Raw genomic sequence first — 19,141 nt, forward strand, 5'->3', positions numbered from 1 at the left:
TTTCTGGGTGTTTTACAGCATTCTCACTGATAAAAAGTGACGTTAAATGTGGCAAAACCAAAGAAGAAGAAATAGAAGGTGAAACTTTAAAGTAACAGAAGAGCATCGGTGTGTGCAGATGTTCCCGACTCATCGATCGACTGAGGAGGAACGATGTGATGTGGAATCTGTGTTTATCTGAGTTTTATCTGAACGTCCAGCTGGTAAAACTTGTTCTGACGGATTCTGCAGACTTCAGGCTGCTGAGAATCTCTCCGACGCCCCAAATCTGAGGAAGCTTGATGGTTTGTGTTTAAAAACAACGTTCCTCAAAGAAAGACTGGAAGGGATTTGCATATTTCTCCCTCTACTGTGCAGAATATCAGCCTAAGATGGACACCCGTGACCTCTGACCCCTCATGAAGAACCGTCATTCATCAACAGCTGATGGAAGCACATGGACGAGGGATTACTGTGGAAACCTTTGTCAAGCACAAAGTACAGAGTTCCATTCACAAGCTTTACTGTGCAGGAAAGAAGCCTGATGTTAACCTCGTCCACTTCTCTGGGCTCGGAGGCGTCTGGGATGGACCATCTGTGGTCAGACCCATCAGTATTCCAGATCTTTGATGGAAGAAATGGAGCAGAAGGAGCATTATTCATTGAAAATGAAATGTTCCTTAAACTGGACACGCCTGTGTGGGAGGATAAAAATGCACGAAGGCCGGATTAATAACCGATGCAGCGGTCTGTGCACGGATGGTGATGACAGCTGTGATTTACAGGCACATAATGTCGCCGCAATCAGTGAAACGTTGGCAGGAACAGGCTATTTCCTGGCATTGAATGTGAGTTTTATTCCTACTTGGTTTCAGTTGCTGTAAAAGATGTTCCACATGGGCCTCAAAAGAGAGATTTCCATCCGCTGATGGCGGGGACGTTAAAGCAGCCATGTTTGCTGCATATCCGTCACGCACACGCTGAGCGATGACATCACCGGGTGCTGAGTATCTTCTCTGGCGACGCTCTGCAGCCTGAGGACCGGTTCTGGTTCGCTTCCTTTCTTCTTAATAATAAAGTTCATCTACAGTCCAGCAGAAACTCCGTGTCGCACACTTCCTGCGGCGGATCTGTGACACGCGTGTGGGAGCGCCGTATTCCTGTCGACACGTGAATCGCGCACCAATGAGAATCCCGCTCACATGAAATATTAGCGGTGCGGTTTCCAGCAGACAGATTTTCTCACACTGAAGCGTTTCTCCTCCAACGTGTTTCCAATTAAAACCCAGAAGAAAAACCTTCATGTCTGATTGGTTTTGAGAGCGCCAGAAGCAAACCATTAGAGCCACTGCTGCTGCTCCTCTGCTGCTTTTCTTCTTCTGCTGATGTTGACATCGCTGCTAATGAGGAGCAAAACAGAGTGAACCCCCCCCCCCCTCATTGGCTGTGGCCTTGAAGCCTCTCCTAAAGGCCTGGGAACCTGTGGGTTCGGTTCCTTGAACTGCGTCTTCTGGATGGATCTCTGATGTTGTTCCTGGAATCTGCTGAAACTCTCCCAGTTTCGGGGGGGGGGTCACGGCCCCCTCTTTCCACATTATCCTCCTTCTTCTTCTTCAGGCCCTCGGTGTCTCCTGCGGTCACTTTCATTAGAGATTTCCACCCTTTTGTTGTGGGTTTAACTCAGGTTAATATGTTATTTTTCTCACCTCGTGTCGTTATGAGACAGCAGATAAAACACGTTACACGTATGTGCGTCATAACACGGAGACAGACAAACATATGGTGATTTAAACCTTTTTTTAACACATTTTTAAGCCTAAACCGAACCAAACGCAGCCTAAAGAGCGTGTTTGAGACGGGCTTTCTGCTCCCACTCAGTCCGTTGGGTCACATGATCACGACCTGCTGACCAGGAGCTAAAAGGCGGCACCGGATCTGACGCCATCAGACACAAACAGCAGCAGTGGACCCGGTTTTAATGTGATTATTACGTCCTAATGAGCTTCTTTCACTCAGTGAATATGTTTCATATCACCTCAGTGGAGCTCATAAATCAACCGCTGGTGGGTTTTTCCTTTTCCTGCACATTCCTTTAATTTCTTTCTCATTTCAACTTGTTCAAACAAATGAAACTCCAAACAGTTTTCCTCCTCCGTCAGCAGTTCCTCTCAGTTTGTTTTCCTTCTCCTGCTCTAACTGCTTCTAATTAAAACTATCACTGCTATAATCTCATTACACGAAATCTAATCTGGACTCGTTTAAGTAAAAAAAAGGGGGGAGAAAGCCATGAAACTGGTGGCTGTGTGATCATTTGTTTGGCCTGTGGGTTTGGATCCGGTTCCCACGGTGAAAAAAACAGCTGTGATTGATGTCCGAAAGCTCCGACTGTGTTTGTTTAAGTGAATTTGTCGAATCCTCGCAGGAATAATCTCTGAAATCAGGCTGGAAAGTGGAAAACATCCAGCCTGCAGAGGGACAGAGCTGAGCGTGTTACAGATTATTAGCAGTAAGTAGATGCAGCTGGTGGTCAGAGCCGAGCCTTCTGTGTGGCAGCAACAGCAGCTTTCACCCATAATCTGAGGTTAGACGTGAGCCTTCCTTTGTCCTAAAACATCAAAAGCGACAGCTGAGTCCGACTTTTGGAGACGATACTCATATTTAAAGGAAAAGTTACACATTTTGGGGAAACGGTGCCACAGAAACAGGCTTAAAAGGTCAAATAAAATCCATCTGAAGCGCATCGATCATATTATTTATCCTGGGTTTGACTGGAAAACACAAAGGCTGCTTCCTCCTGATAATTTATATGAAATTTGTGTTATTTATTGTGATCATATTCAGTGGAAATCAATTTATCCCTCATCCAACTGATCAGAAAAACCAAATAACAGCAGAATATTTTAAGAAGCAGAACAAATAATGGGGATAATCTACTTTACTATCTTTACTGTTTTTATAGTTTTTCATCATTAGATGATTTTAACAGCTTTAGTAGATTTGTTTGGATGTTATAAAAGGTACAAATGAAGTGTTGGAACTTTATTTCATCAGAGGCCTCCGAACCTTGGAGCTCATGTGTGAGATCAGGTCATCGAACGGTACAAAAACAGAACAAAACCACCTCTGATAAGAATCAAAACTGGACTTCAGCTTTTATTTCCAATGGAACAACGTCTGCTTGGTTTTAGATCTCATTCTGTACGTTCGTTAGAAAAAAGGCGAGGGGAGTCGGGACATCATGCAAACAAGATCAAGTCAAAATAGATTCCTAAAACTCTGTTTTGTCCCATCAGATTCTGTCAGTTTGATCACAGAGGAAATGATTTCACCGTCTGAGGCAGGTTAGAAATCAGGTATTTGGTTTGAACTCGGATCGATGGTCTCTGAATGCTCATGTCTCAGCTCAGTTCCACTGATCCATCATACAAAATCTGATAGTTTGTTGTTTTCTATGTACAGCGTCGGCTCAATCTGCATTCTGGATAAAGAGATGTTTCACTGAGGTTTAACCTTCACAAAGGTTTGGACTTTATTCAACCCCTGCAGCTGGGAGCCATGTTGGCATCAGGATCATCACAGAATCGTCACCAAATGAGCGCAAAAAGCAGATTTACTGCAGGAGAAACAAGCAGAAAACGAGCAGAAACTCAGGTGGAAAGCTGTGATGGGTCTCTGGGTCTCTGGGTCCAGCCGGGAGGTTAAATGAGTCCAACCTCTGAGGAAAGGAGCTTCCTTAACTGTCTCCTTCAGCTCAGGATCAGCCGCAGCTTTTATAGCGACGCCTGATTATTTTCATCCAGTCGAACTAACGGTGATTCATAAATATGAGGACTTTAATTTTCTGTCTTTTGCCTCCTGCTGAACCAGATTAAGCGATAGTGGCAGATTTTAATGACTGGACAGCATCACCGATGGTTGCTATCCCCAAACTGACCACTAGATGTCAGTGATGGAGACACGCTGTAACATGAGAGATTTCACGTTAAACGTCTTCAACAGAACCCGAAGCTGAGCTCTTTCACTCAGCTTTTGAGTTAAAACGTGCGTTTTCCTTCCCCGCAGTGAAACATCCCTTCGAGTTTTGGTTTTGGACTCACAGGTTCAACACTCAGTTGGTCTTTGGAAAAGAGAAGTTACAGTTCTCAGCTCATTATCATCGTCATTATTATTATTAAAGCTTTTTTAACTCTCAGGCACAACAACTTATTTGGTGTTCATGTAATAACTGCTTTTATCGCCCCTCCTTTAAATACAAAGTCATGACTATTTACACATCTGAGGCTGCTGAGTGGATTCGAGACGACTTCACAAAGGTGAAGAACAGAATGCTGGAACCATAAAAAACATTTTAAATGCCAAAATGAAAACAAAAACACATGCTGTGTCCTCTTCATACTTAACGCTGTGGGAATATTTCTATAAGAAATCACATCCATCATCATCTCTTCTGTACTTGGCTTCGTTTCTCTTTACATGTGCTGCAGACATGAACTCATCAACATCTTAAAATAAAAGTGCTTGCAGCATGATATGAGCAGGAAGATAAATAGAACTTTTCTTTTTTTTACTCTTTCTTTAGTTGGTTTCTTCCTCGGGCGCTCGTGCCGTTGTTGCTCTCCCAGTCCGTTTGCTTTGGTTTCGCCCTCCTTTGGCATCGATGTTGCAGAGAAATGAAGAAACTGAGAGGTAAAGCTACAGGCAGACTGTCAGTCTGGTCTTTTTTGGTATTTAAATGTTTTTGTCCCAGTTTCATGAAAGTTTTCTTTGGAAGGAAACATGTTGGGATTCCCAATGGTCTCCAATAAATATCTGCGTCCACAAAGTTGGAGAGTTTGACTCCTCCAACTGGAAGCTCTGCGTCTCTGCTGGGAAAACAAGGATCTTTGGTTTGGCTGAATCGGGACGCTCAGAACGAGGGAAGCTTCGGATCACACAGGAACGTAAACGACCTCCAGCCACACTGAGCCTGAAATCTGAGCCTGAAAGTGAAAACTTTTGTCTCCGTCCACACTGAAACCTTTTACCAGGTTTTCTGTTGCTGTGTGGATGTTAAACCGTCGGCTGCAGAACAAACCCACCTACAGGTACAAATAAAGTTCCCCGACCATCTTCATTCACTCGTTATTGATCGTATTAGAACCGGTTCTTGGAGTTCTCAGACGCAACTTTTCACTTCATATGAGTCAGTTAGGTCTAAAATTCCTCTTAATTTTAAAGAATATAATGAATATATAACATCAGAGTAAAAACCTAATTCTGGACAAAAGAGCTTAAAAACTCAACAATAAACCACTTTAAATTAATTAATTATCCAATAATTAACCTTCCGTGTCTCTGATGGGTGGAAAATAAAATGTGAGATTTTTGTTATTTCTTCCTCCTAAAAGATCAAAGTGTAAAACATTTAGAGAGAAGCTTCTATTTCCAGCAGAACTTTGACCAAATTAAATTAAATTTATCTCAGACGCCTGCCAGAAGAAGTTTATATGCTTTAATGTTAAAAGAAGCATAATTTTGTACATTTCTGCTGCCCTGAAGGTCTTTTTAATCACATCGAGGATAAAGCAGTTAGTTATAACTAACAGGCGCTTCGGTAGTTTTAACTGATGAATAAAAGGTGTAAAATTCAGTGCGTTTGACACTAATTTATCAACATTCGGGTACACATCCGCATCAGATCAGAGCTGGTATGAAAAACTCCTGAAATTAGACCCAGATCTGGTACAAATAAATTGGGATTTGGTCATTCCCAGTTTCTGCTGATCTGATTCCAGACCGCCGCGTGTCTTTGTTCATCTGCTGCTGAGCCGATTGAATCCGAACTGTCAGCATCACTACAGCTCAGTGTCGACGCCTTCAGAACAAGCGGTCAGAGTGTGTTGAAGGCTTTGACGTGCGAGCGACACCCTCTGACCGCACGTAATCAGGACCGTATGAATAAATCTGAGTTAAAACACAGAAACAAGGCCGTTTTCTTCCTGTGTGCCGTACAGCAAAGACAGAGGTCAGCGTTTCAGTCGAGTTGATGAGACAAAAATCTGCCTTTTCAGGAGTTAAACGTGTCGGCTCAGTGTGGGCGGAGACCCGAACAGAGAGAAGTCGTTTTCAAACGTAGCTGATTTGATGTGGACGTGGTGACAGTCGGGGGTTAATCCACCTCGATGGACTCGCTGCTCTCGTTCACCGGTTTACACTCGTTGGGAAGTCGCTGATGGCGGCTGAGCTGCGTGGCCTGCGTGAAGCTGCGGTCGCAACGTTCGCACCTGACACACACACACAGAAGAGAGAAAGGACGGAGATTAATTTAAGAGTTTAACATGTGGAGAAGCTCAGAAAAATAACACAGCTGAAGATACTGAAACAGCACCAACACACACACCTTCCCGTTAACACTAATATCCAGTGACAGTACAAAGTGTGTGTGAGGCCCAGCGGAGCAGCAACTGTAATTGTTGCCCTGATCTTCACAACCTGACCAACAAATTACACTCGCAGTCCACCTGTCAATAATCTATCTAGCAGGCCGAGGAGGGCATCCCGTCTCACACACTTTAACACACACTGACGCACACACACACGCTCAGATATATCCAGGCCTGATAAGGCAGTGTCACTGTCACTTTCAATAGCAGCAGAGAAGAGAGGGAGCTTTTAGTGTGAACTGGAGGGGTGTGGGGGCATTTAAATGTGTATAAATGTGTGTGTGTGTGTGGAGGCTCTTCAAAGAGAAAGCTGCGTTGAGGTATTGGACTTAACAGCCCTGAAACAAGACTAACATGCTGTTAGATAGATGGCAGGCAGCGGTGGGGGGGGGGGCTGTTAGTGAGATAAAGGAGGAGAGACGGTTTTTGTGCTGAAGCTCAGCATCAGTGTGGACTCCACAATGTTCATTTACAAGCTTCTTAACTGGAGTTTTGCTTGCTCAGAGGCACAACTGTGTGTTAACTCTTTAGTTTCTTTAGACTTTCTGTACCAACGAATGTCTTAAACTTAATGTTAAAAGTTTTTGGGGGGGGCAGCAGATACCGCTAAGCTTGTTTGAACAGCAGTGACCAAACATGTTCAGCTGTTAAAATACGACCTTGAAATGCTCAATGACGCCTTTAAAGCTTGAGGTAGTTTTTAAAATGGTGACTTTACTGTAAATGGGAAAGAACTTAGAGCCTTTTTTTATGTTAACTGCTCCAGTTTCACTGATCTACAACACAAATGTGTCTGTAGTAAAAGCTTGATCGTTAAAGAAAAAATTAATAAATATTATTATATAAAATATTGGTAATATAAGAACACTATTTTAGGAGAAGGTAAACATCTCTCACATTGTTCTGCTGGAGCTCGCTTTCTAGCATTTATTTGTGCAGCTACTTGCTCTTTTCTTATCTTCTAATTTGACTGTTTTTGAACACTGCTCAATAACTCTCCGTTTCTCTCCCGGAAGGCTTTCTTTGTGATGTTCAGCAGCTTTTTCAGGTCACTGATGATCCAGGGTTTGTTTCTGGCTTTGTTTCCTCACTGTCCTAGAGGATAATACTCTCCACGTTATGCTCAGTCATGGCATTGATATTATCGCCATCAGCCATTCAAAGCACCCCTTCAGAGGTTGTTCAGCTTCCTGAGACCAGCTCCTTAAACTCATTTTGATCACAGGTTGCTGCTACATATCAGGTGTGTAGTTATAGGGGAGAAGTCCAGATTGTGATCTGAGTTTCCTAATGGGAGGACAGGTAGAGGAGCTGTAATAATCTTCTATACTTGCATAAATCAAAATTTACAGTTTCTCTGGTGGAAAGAGAGACATGGCTAAAATCTCCAGAAACTACAATGAATTCTCCATCGTGTTCATGCCTGACCTCCATGGTGTTTCCTTGTCAACAAAAATTTTAGTCTCTTTTCAGGTATTAGTTTGGTTTTATAACGCTTGATCAGCTGTTTCTGTTGGTAAACAACTTTTCCATGTCCATAGTAAATCATCATAACTGATGTCTGAAAATCTTAGAAGTATGAGAACATTTCATCGAATCGTTACGGCTTCTAAATCAACGTAGGATAATCTCTCAAAAATCCATAAACATCTAAATACCAAATAGATACAGTGTTTTCGGGGCTGCTGCAGCTTGCTGCCACTACAGTACGGTGCGCTCTAAAACCTTTAACAAAAAGCATTCAGAGTACTCAATATGTGGCTTTAAAGTACTGAGTACCCCTTGTATGGGATGTCGTGACAGCCAGTGGCATAATTTGGAGAATGTGACCAAAAAAATACACCCGATTAAAGAAAGCACTAAAATATATATAATATATTACATCCAACAGTTATTCAGCCAGGCAAACCCATCCTGGATGAGTTGGACTCTACTACAGTATAACTGTAACTAAAACCAAAGACCTCATGTATTATAATGAGTTTGAGTGTGTGTGAGAAGCATCTAACAAACCACCAAACAATTAGCAGATGGAACTTCTCGTTTTGTGAATTTCTTCCAGGACGAGAAAAAGAAAACAGACCCCATGACTGAATCTCTAACTGCTCTGCCCTCAAGGTGGATATCCTTCTGCTATTTGTCTTTAAATTTAAAAACCACAACAGCTTCCAACATCAAAGCCCCTCTGAAGCTCCTCTGTCACAGCAGCTTATCCAGCAGGACAGACATGAAGATGGTCCTCTTTCAGAACAAAGAGCAGAGCTGAGACAAGGCGTCCGAAGTCCGCTGGCTATTGACCAGCAGCCATCTGTTACTGAACGTCTTCTTCTTTTCTCAGCAGGGGAAAAATAATTTTGAGCAGTTTGTCCTGACAAGATGACAGAAGCTTTAATCAATTTTCCTCAAGGATCAGTGAAGTTTAAGCTCACCTCTTACCTTAATCTGCTCTGTACAGAGGGACAGAACGAGAGACACACAACACAGATTGTGTTCATTCACAGATTGATACAAACTGAAGGCCTGCTGGGACCAGACACATGTATATGGGGTGTGTGTTTTATTAACCTGTGTTCAGATTACAGCAGCAGTCAGGGAGAAAATCTGACCCCACGTTTTATCACAGAACTCCTCACAGAATCCATCAGGCGCTCAGGAGCTTAATTGTAACAGACATTAGACTTCAGATGATTTCTGAGTGGGAAGAGTTTGTTGCACCTGCTGAAAACCAACAGACACTTTTAGATGATAGTTTCAGTTCTGTGGCTGTACTGGAAAAATCAATTCTAAATCATTTTAAACTTTAATACAACTGCCAACACTGTGTTGATGTCTTTAACAGAGAACTCATAATTCCTGTTTACGCTCATCATCCAACATGTTCACACTAGTTCCTTTTGGAGAGAGGAATTATTATCTGAATAACGAACCTTGTTTGGTTTAAAGAGTCATATAAAGAGAGGATAGGATGTGAGTTGAAACTGGTCAGTTTTATCTGACAGATTTATGAGCTGTTGAACTTTGGGTTTTGGCTTTGTTTTGGTCTGAGCTGCGGCTGCTGCTCACAGTGGTAACTAAGGTTGAATATAATCCATTTAAATGTACAATTACATTTCTTTTGCCTTATGAGCCAACTGTATAATCAAGATAATGATCATGAAATAATCCTTACAGCCAGTCTCTGAGATGTGTTCGTGGCCACACCACAGTCGTTCAAAACTCTTCAGCAGGAGCTTAAGCGTAGATGGTGCAATATCACTAAATTTTTCACCTAAAAAAGAGCAAAGAACCACTTGAAGCTCGTGGTGTGGTGGTTAGCACCTCCTGTTAACTGATTCTAAACCTGCATGGTTTGTCTCTCTGTTGTCTCTGTGATGGACTGACCGGTCCAGGTGTACCCTGCCTTTTGTCCAGTAGTAACTGGGATAGGCTCCAGCCCCCCTGTGACCCTGAATTAAGAGTGAGTAGAAAATGGTGATGAGTTGATGGTTGTAGTTCATAATGATGGGATTTCCACACACTTTCCAACAATAACGTACCAGACTGTTGTGGTTAATAATTTCTTTGCTTGTCAGCAAACCTAAAATTAAACTCTTCAGAAAAACTAAGCAGACAAACAGGGAACTTATGCTAAAGGGTTTTAATACAAGTTTAATAAGAAATATAAATGTCTTAAACAACATTTTTCTCCTTAATGTCGCTTCTATGCCTGAGAAAATCTAACTGGTTACTGGAGCCAGCGGGTGGACACAAAGTGTTCTTCTGTGTCTGATGAAGGGGAAATTTGATGGCTGATAACATTATTATTATTATTATTATTATTATTATACTTATTTTCTGTGAGTCTGTCAAGCTGTAGAGGTATAAAAGATAAAGATATAAATATTATTTTTAATCTCTTATTAGAGGAAGATTTCTGCTGAACAGGGTAAACAGAATGTTTCTTTTAGTCCTGAAGATGTCACTTAAAGGAGTGTTTTTAGCTTTTCTGACAGACCGGAGGAGAGGCGCCACACTCCAGAAAAGCTGCCGACCACACAGAACAGGAGCCTCCGTCTCCTCAGCAGGAAAATAAAGTTGAGCGTTTCCCTTCTGACAAAGCGACAGTGGCAGCTTTAATCTATCCGCTGCACCGACCGAAAGGAGATAACTCCCCGAGGCCATCGATCTGCTAAAGATTTCTGACGCCCGTCTGTGATTGTCTTTGTCCCGCTCAGCCTCCACAGAGACTCTGAAGTGCTGATGAAAAGGTTCGGAGTTCCCTCTGATTGCTCATTAAAGCTCTGATTTGCCTTAACAGGGTTGCTCACCAGTGCCTGTCGTTTAACTTTTTATTCCATGATCTCTTGTTCCTCCACTCTTCCTGCCCCACCTTAACTCTCCACATCAATGACAGGCCTGAATATCTCTGATTACTTATTAAAAATGTTAATCTGTTTCTTGCTGCTTTCCCCTGACACATGTCAAACTGCTTATTTTGCTTTCTTCACTTTCTTTTGTACTTGTTCCTCTTTCAGCCTTTGTCCTGCCCTCTCTCTGAGCGCTGACCTCTTCGCCCACCTGGGGAATCCTGATTGTCCTGTTCGGCTGATTGGATGACAGCAGCAGCAGCATCCACAAACCCCTCAGAGTGGCTTGCCCTCTAATTATATCCGTCTTTACTGAGGGGAAAAATGGAAATGAGCAGTTGCGGTGCAAAGAGATTCATTACCAGGCTGCTAACAACTGTGCTGATGCTGTCCGATTTACAAAGAACAAGCAGGGAGTGTCCCCACTGCTCATCATCACAGCCAGGCAACAGCAACGCGCACAGAGGTCAGAGGTCACTCCAGTCTTGATGGAGCTGAATATCCCACACCAGGATCACTAACAATACTAACCGAAACAATAAAGTACAACTTATAAATACAAAGTTTTAGGCACCTTTTCTGCTTTTATTCTCCTCCAGGAATGAAAAATAAAACGTCTTTTACTTTTCCTTGTGTAGTAAAACGATTGGTGTTAGGAGTTTAAAACTAGAAGATTTCATGATTGATCTCTGACATAAAGATAGACATGAAATCGTTATTTTGATCTGTATCATATGGGAAGGAATTTTAAACCTTTATACAGAACAAAGAAGAAGTGTCTGTCTTCTTATTTTACTTTTACAAGCTGCAGTAACAGATGTTGAGTCGTTTAAATCAGCTTCACCTGTTTTTGTCGCTTCTCTGTTATTGAACCAACGCTGAGCAGCAATCATTATTGATAATTATCAGTATTCTTTAGTCATTAAACAGGGTCAGCAGGCGTCGTTCAGATGAAAAGAATCCATGTGGCCTTTGACCCTGTGAGTTTTATCTGTCGTAGATACGACTGTTTGCTTCACAGCGATGTTATTATGGAAGACTTTTCTAAAAACGTTATTATCTGATGTCACCTGTGAGCCTGAGGGATGCTTTGTGGGTTTTATCTGAACCAATCAAAACAGTATTTTTACAGTAAGGGACGGCTTCCCCGGTGGAGTCAGCGGGTGAGAGGTCAGGTGGTGTTAGTCGGGTGTGAGAATTAACTGTTGTGCAGCGGGCAGGAGGGGCAGAAGGGTGGGGGGTACTCACTGTTACTTACTTGAACGGCTTCTCTCCAGTGTGCGTGCGGATGTGGTTGTTGAGCGTGGTGGCGCCGGCGAACGCCCGGCCGCAGTAGCCACATTTGAAGGGTCGGTCGCTGGAGTGCGTCACCACGTGGTTCCTCAACTCAGATGGCTGCGAGAAGGACTGGGAGCAGTGGCCGCACTGGTACGGTCTGACAGGGACAACGACAGGCAGGTGAGTCTTTACACTGTGAAACTAACTGTGAAAAAGCTGCTTTAGCTGCTTCATTTATCACAAAGCGGTCGTGGCATTTATTACAGACTCATCACCTGGTGGGAATCTTTCACATTCAGATATTTTACAACAACACATGAAATCTATTCAGTTAGATTTAAAAGTACAACATTTTTATTTGAACTCTGGTAGTAACATCAGTAAAAAGTGACCAGAGCAGCAGCATCCACACCTGTTGACCTCATCACCTCTGAAATAATAAACGCAGACACTCGCTGAAAAAGTGTTGAAGACCACCAAAGGAGGAACTTTAAAATGGAAATCAGTTTACAGCGAGACCTCTGAACTAAAACAATAAAAACGTGTGAAACCAGATGACACATTTCCACCTCAAAGAGCCAGAAACACACCCGGCCGCTCCACACAACAGCAGAGTGAGGATATTACGCCGCTGCAGGAACACTTTTCTTTTCTTGTTGACTTACCACACCTCCTCCATTTGTTTTATTAATAAAAGAAAGTAAACTTGTCATGGATCATTACTAACAGTTTGCTAGTATCGATAATCATTTCACATTTGCATCGAAACTGAATCAAGTTGAAATATCAGCATTTTATGGTATTATTCATCCCTAATTAAGAAAAGTAGAAGCTTTTGTACGGAGCTAAACGTCCATAAATGATCACAAACCTACATGTTGGAGGGTAAACAGAGCAACGCAGTTTAGTTCAGATCATTTCTGTTGGAAACTAGTGTTTTTAAACCTTCTTTCTGTGCTACGCTCACCATGCACCACACTGTAAATGTGACGGTGTTATGTTTATATGTTATGACACATTCGAACGCTTTAATGCAGGATTGTTCCCTTTAACACTGCAGCATTTTCAGAGTTTTTGGTGTGAAAGTAGCTTTAAAGATGCAGAACAGCTGATGTAAATAGATGAACCGGTGGGTTCACGTGTCCCTGTACCTCTGATGAGATGAGTCCATCTTTATGGGGGGGGGCTCTTTTCTTGTCGACATTAACGTGTTAATTATCCATCAGGGTGTGTAGATACTGTTTATTTATCACAGCAGAGATTTCAGAGCTGCCCACGTGGACAGACACCAGTCCAACAGGCAGAGACGAGGACGCCACGGTAAGCAGTCGGACACTGCTCCGGTAACCATGGCAGCGTGACCCTCATCAACAATGCAGGCCTAGATCATGACTGGACCATCTATCATGGACTGTGTGTGTGTGTGTGTGTGTGTGTGTGTGAGGACAGTAACAGAGCAAGAAGAGATAGTTATAAAGTGACTGTGTGCGTTTGTATGGGGGTGGAGTGCACGTGTGTGTGCGCTCTGGTCCCAAATGGGAGTTCTCAATGGGACTGAAACAAACAACCAAACAATAGCAGTGTGTGTGCCTGCACACAGCAGCTGATGTAATCTCAGTGTTTCCATTAGCTGAGCTGAACCCGCAGCCTCCTGCTAACATTATCGAGTTGTTCTGTTTTCACTTACAGGACACTTCCAGTGTGATCGCATCTGCGCCTCATATCCTCTCTGTTTCCTATCATCATTTTAAAACTCTCATCCTGTCTCCAGATATTGGAAATAATGCTTTGATTTGAACAGAAATATCATCCTTTTAGGTGTCTTCCTGCAAAGTTTAATGAGTCAAAGTGCTGCAGTAACACAGAGGACTTTGTACTGTGTCCTCCTCCTTTCTTTACTTACAGACTTTAATGTAACTGTGATAATCCTCATCAAACATCCCACAGTTTGTAGCTCTCTGTCAGATAATTGCTGCTGTTGCTTGTCAGCCTGTAAATTTAGTTGTAGCATTACTAAATCCATCTAAATCCATCCAGACACAGCTGGTAAAATAGAGACTTTTTCTCCCACTTTATTTCTAATTTTATGTTAATTCTCACGTTTTGTATATATTTTACATTCATCCTGCTTATCAACCTCTAACCATTTTATCTTTAAAGGATGAAAATACCAACATTCGGGTAAAATCCTCCGTGCTGCCTCTATGATCTTTAAGTGAATAAAGGTTTTTTAGTAAAGTTATAATCTGTTCAGGCACATCTGTGATACTGTGACATTTTCCACGTGTTTCTGCACATATTACAGGCCGTCGCTGCTTTTCCTTCTGAAACGAACATATCTCCTGTGCAGGTTGGTGAAATCTCTGCTTGGTGGAACGGGAACAAAGTCCCACCTTCTGCTTGAAAATAAAGCCGAGCCTTGTTTTGAAACCAATAAGACAAAACTCTGACATCTGTATCTTCAAACAGGTAAACTGGAACAAATAGACCAACATGTTCAGCGCTCTAATATATCACAGCAGAGGAAGCACACACAAACAGTAATATGGGTAAAATAGTGTAATATAAAATCGAAAAATTCTCACTTGCAGTTTTCCACATAAAAGGCGTCTCGCCGTGGGGGTCGGTTCATTTATCAGCCGGCTGGTCTATAAGTTCACGCCTCAGTGGGCCGCACCACTATTTATTAGGTGGGTTTTCTATGAAGAGCTGCATTGATTGTGAATAGTTTAAGTTGATGAATGTGTGGATATTATTTATTAAGGCAGCAGGCCGGGAGATTAATGCCCGGTTATTGTTTATTACAGTGGAAAGAGGAGGAGGAGGAGGTGAAGCGTGAACTCCTCCATCACACACACACACACACACACGGTGTGTGCATATAAAGCCACGACATTTGCACACACAAGCACATGTAAATATAGTATTAATGCATGAATTACCACACACATAGGCGTTCCTGGTCGTGTTTATCCCACTATGACCAATTCAGAACCAAACTTTAACAAACAGGAAAGCAGAAAGGAAACCGTTCTCAGGCTGGGTCGTATTAGCAGCCCACTGAGACGCAAAGATCCCTCCGAGGACCACTTTAAATGCACTGCGTGAACAATCAAGTGACAGCAAGCACACATTCTTTGTCTGAAATTTCGGGAACGCAATGCAACCGTTTAGCCGATGATCACAGAGGAACAAATTAAAAACCTCGGTGCTAAAGTCGAAGTCGACGTCCAGGACCTACATGGACCTAAGAACAGATACAGAGACTGAAGAGTCTTTAAGTTAGATAATAAAATGTCTGAAAAATTACATTCAACAGCAGGATGCAACACGGGATTCTGCAGGAGCAAATTAAATCTCTGGTTTCATTATTATCATTTTGTTACTGTTGATCAAAGAATCACATGAAATGATCATCTGATGAGGTCACACTTCAGGTGAGCTGTCACATGACCCAAATCTGCAGATTCTTTTTACCAACATTTGACCAAACCCACGTCGAAGCCAGCTCACCATCTTTGGGCCACATTTAACCATTTATGCCAAAAGTGTCTCTGGACAGCTGTAAAACATCTGTTTTTCTTTTTTACCAAACAAAGCTTTGTCTGAGCAGCAGCTACCACAGTTAATGCGTCTGTTAACGGCCGATATGTTCAGAGTCAACGCCACAACAAGCTCACACAAACACAGAAGAGGCACTTGGTCTGATAAAGTCACACTTCACTTCGTAGTCACGCCACTGACCACGAGAGCAGAACCGGCTGCCATGTTGTTCACACTTCTGTGTGTGTGAAATGGGTCACTTTTAACATGCGGTCTGTGAAATGCGGTTCAGGACAATAAACGCTGTGTCACCTTTCAACACAACATGTGGGAACGACAACAGAATCAGTGTTGGCATGTCGCTGTGTCCACACCGCCAACACATGAGCTGATGAAAGAGGCAGAATGTTCTCGCCAACCTGCTCCGCTCAGTTAACACGCTACGAGACAGAAATGTGTTGGCGCACACGCATGTTTTCATGTGATCAGCCGGGGCTCAGAGGTTGTTGTAGAGGTGGAACAGTTGTTTCTTCTTTATTTTTCCTTCAACAGTTCAACAGAAAAGATGCTGACAGGAAATGTGGGAAAAAGGAGAAACTGATGGATATTCCACTCCAATGCTGTGATAAACAGGATGAATCAACGGTTTCTGTTTCTCTCAGAACGGACCTCAGCACCAAACCAGACTCAGAACTACTCAGAACAACACTAAGACAGCTGAGTGAAACCTGAAACTGTCCAGCTCTGTCCTCTGATACCCCGAGGACACACTTTTCAAACATTTCCATCAGAACTTCATTCATTTCTTGATATCACATTGTTTAGTTTCACTGAAAAATGACCAGATGTTTCCTTTGTTCTGTCTGCTGTCAGCGGCCTGACAAACAGACACACAACAACACAACATTACAACAGAAACAGTTCTGAACTGAGCTAAAGCTGAAAAATAAGCAGATCTCTAATGTTTTTCAGCCCATATGTGAAACTTTGAGTGAAACAAACCAGAAACTTTAAACTAAGATGATGCCAGAGAAATATTATCAAATATTATTATAAAGACTTAAGTAAGTCTGGCCTTTTCTATAAAAATCCAGGTGAGGCACCAACATGCACCTGTAGAAACAAATGATCCAACCGGAGATTAAAGGATGGATCTGAGGAAACAGCTCATGTCTTTTCTCATATTTCTCATATTAACAAATTCTATAAGTTTGTGCTTCCTGGTGAGTTCATAAAATCAAAAGTGTGTCAGATTTCTGCTTTTTGTTTTTCCCTCAAACACATCACAGCATAACGTTTGAGCTCGCTACTTCTTCTGTGGTGTTTTACGGAAGCAGTTCGTTTTGTAGTGTTGTCAGTGGACTCGGCTGTGAACTGGCTGCAGTCCGCTGAGATGCTGTAGCTTTGACGCTGTGCTATCGTGCTAAGCTACCTGGCTTTTACAATGGACACACTGTACAGTGTTTTCTCTTTTCTTTTCTTTGAAATGCTCCCAAACTTTAGACACTTTTCCTCTTCTTCTCTGGTTTTTTGCTCCTCACTCGTTGTTTTCTCTGGTTTCAAACGTTGTGCGACAATAATAACTGTGGGTGTGAAACAGGGCGACCGCTGAGCAGAACATGTTGGTGGGAGTTAAACGAAGCATTGAAGCTGATCATTTGAACTGTAACTAAAACTTTGTAGCAGCTGGAAAATCATCAGTTAACATAACATCATAAATTTGGGTCGGATGCGAACTCTTGATTATTAGACGCAGCATCTCTTACACACACACACACACACACACACACACACACACACACACACACACACACACGTTTTATACGCACACACTGGATCAATGGATGATCGCACACAGAACAAAGACTTTCACTGTGACCAACAATCGTGATTCTGTCATGGCGTTTCACTCAGTTTTGGCTCCGCCCCCTTGTTCTGGTTGATTTCTAAATTTCTGTATCTGAACCTGGTCAGAACCACGAAAAAGTGGATTGATGCATCGAGTTTTACTTTGATTTTCAGGCTCAGTGTGTGTGTGCAGTGATGCAGACTGAAAGGTGTCGATTGACCCGAACGGACGAGGTCTAATCCATACGCAGTTATATTTGTGCTTTGAGGACGTCTCCTCCGTCATATGAAGACATTATTCCCCAGAGACCAACAGCCATAAATCACTGCTCCCGCTTCATCAATACACAATCAATGACTCTGAACACACACACACACACACACATATACTGTATGTAGGAGCACAAATGCATACATTAAAGTCAGAGGAAGACACCCCCACAAACAAAACTCTTTTCCTTTATCTTCTGTTTTTCCCACCAACATCTTTCTCTCTCCTTCTCGCTCGTCTCATCCTCTCTTTCAGGCTGTATCGACGGACCTATTAAAGCAGAAAGCTCACATAATGTCTTCTCATCAACCAGCTGTACTATCAAATGAGCCTTAGAACAAAAAGCCAACAGCCAATATCCCGGCCTCACAGACAGGGCTGGCTTTTAGAGTAATTAAGCATTCTCTGGAAAACGTCTTCACCCACTGATTTTTCCAAAAAACGCACAATACTTTTCCAATTTCCAATTTGTCTGAATTTAATGTTGCGTTCACTGTACCAAACTGCTTCTAGCTTTAATTCTGCTTTTGGTTTTCAGACGAGGCAGACGTGATGGTGCAGAAAAGGTCTGAGGAACTGTTTTCTGACACCACATTAAGTAAGTTACACTAACTCTACACGATAATGAACATGTGACACAGGTTAACATTCATACATGTAAGCAGAACACGTGCATTATGACCCAGAAACACAGTGAGTTGAAGCTCTACTGCTCTTCACACCAGCAGCACACAAACATCTTAGAATAAAAAAGAAATTTCTACAAGCCCGTGCATCACAGTGATGGATCGTTATCCCGCAGCCACACATTTTTCAACACATCTGTGTGTCCAGCAGGGTCGACACACATCTGTGTTAGTGTTAAATGCAAATATATCTTCACTGTAGGGTGATAAATCTCCTCAACATCAACTGTTTAGCTGCACAGAGAAACAGTCTTGTTTCAGCCTGACATGCAAACACTTTGAGTTAATCGTGTTTTGAGATTTTTCTCAGCTCACACAGCAGCAAGTTAACCTCAAAGAAAAACATGAAAGGAGCTGCATGTTGCGCCTTACAGTCAATCAATCATTTATAGTTTGATCTCCACAAAATATTTATGCCTATTGCTGAACCATCATATCCTACAGATGCAACAGCTCAGCCTTTACAGTGCAGACGGCTTGATTTCGATTTAACTCCGTGGACATGGTTTAGTCACAGTGTATTAATGCTGTTTAATACCCACAATGCTTCACTCCCCTCAAAACTTTCCAAGGACTAAGCACAGCCAAGAAAAACTAAGCAATAAGTCTTTGAGACAGAGAACTACAAAATGTAATTAACAAACGATAAATCATTTAAATTACACTTAGTCAAATTAAATCTATGATGAGTAACAACTGAGACTGTAAAAATGTAAAAGTAAGAACAACACCGCACATAGCAGCGATGATTTTACTGATTATTTTGTG

General features: G+C 42.2%; 1 protein-coding gene across 1 annotated transcript in view; it reads right to left on the reverse strand.

Moving 5' to 3' along the window:
- Positions 1-6,034: 6,034 nt before the first annotated feature.
- The window catches only part of prdm6 (PR domain containing 6), a 114,908-nt gene continuing 101,801 nt past the window's right edge, over positions 6,035-19,141 (reverse strand). The window contains exons 8-9 of the mRNA XM_072387268.1: positions 12,006-12,182; positions 6,035-6,242 (exon numbers count right to left, since the gene is read on the reverse strand). Of these exons, the coding sequence (XP_072243369.1) occupies positions 6,128-6,242; positions 12,006-12,182 (292 nt within the window). The 3' untranslated portion in view covers positions 6,035-6,127. The remainder of the gene's footprint in view (positions 6,243-12,005; positions 12,183-19,141) is intronic.

This window comes from Leuresthes tenuis, unplaced genomic scaffold (genome assembly GCF_036924035.1).
Source record: "Leuresthes tenuis unplaced genomic scaffold, fLeuTen1.0.hap1 SCAF_6, whole genome shotgun sequence".
Classification (NCBI taxonomy): domain Eukaryota; kingdom Metazoa; phylum Chordata; class Actinopteri; order Atheriniformes; family Atherinopsidae; genus Leuresthes; species Leuresthes tenuis.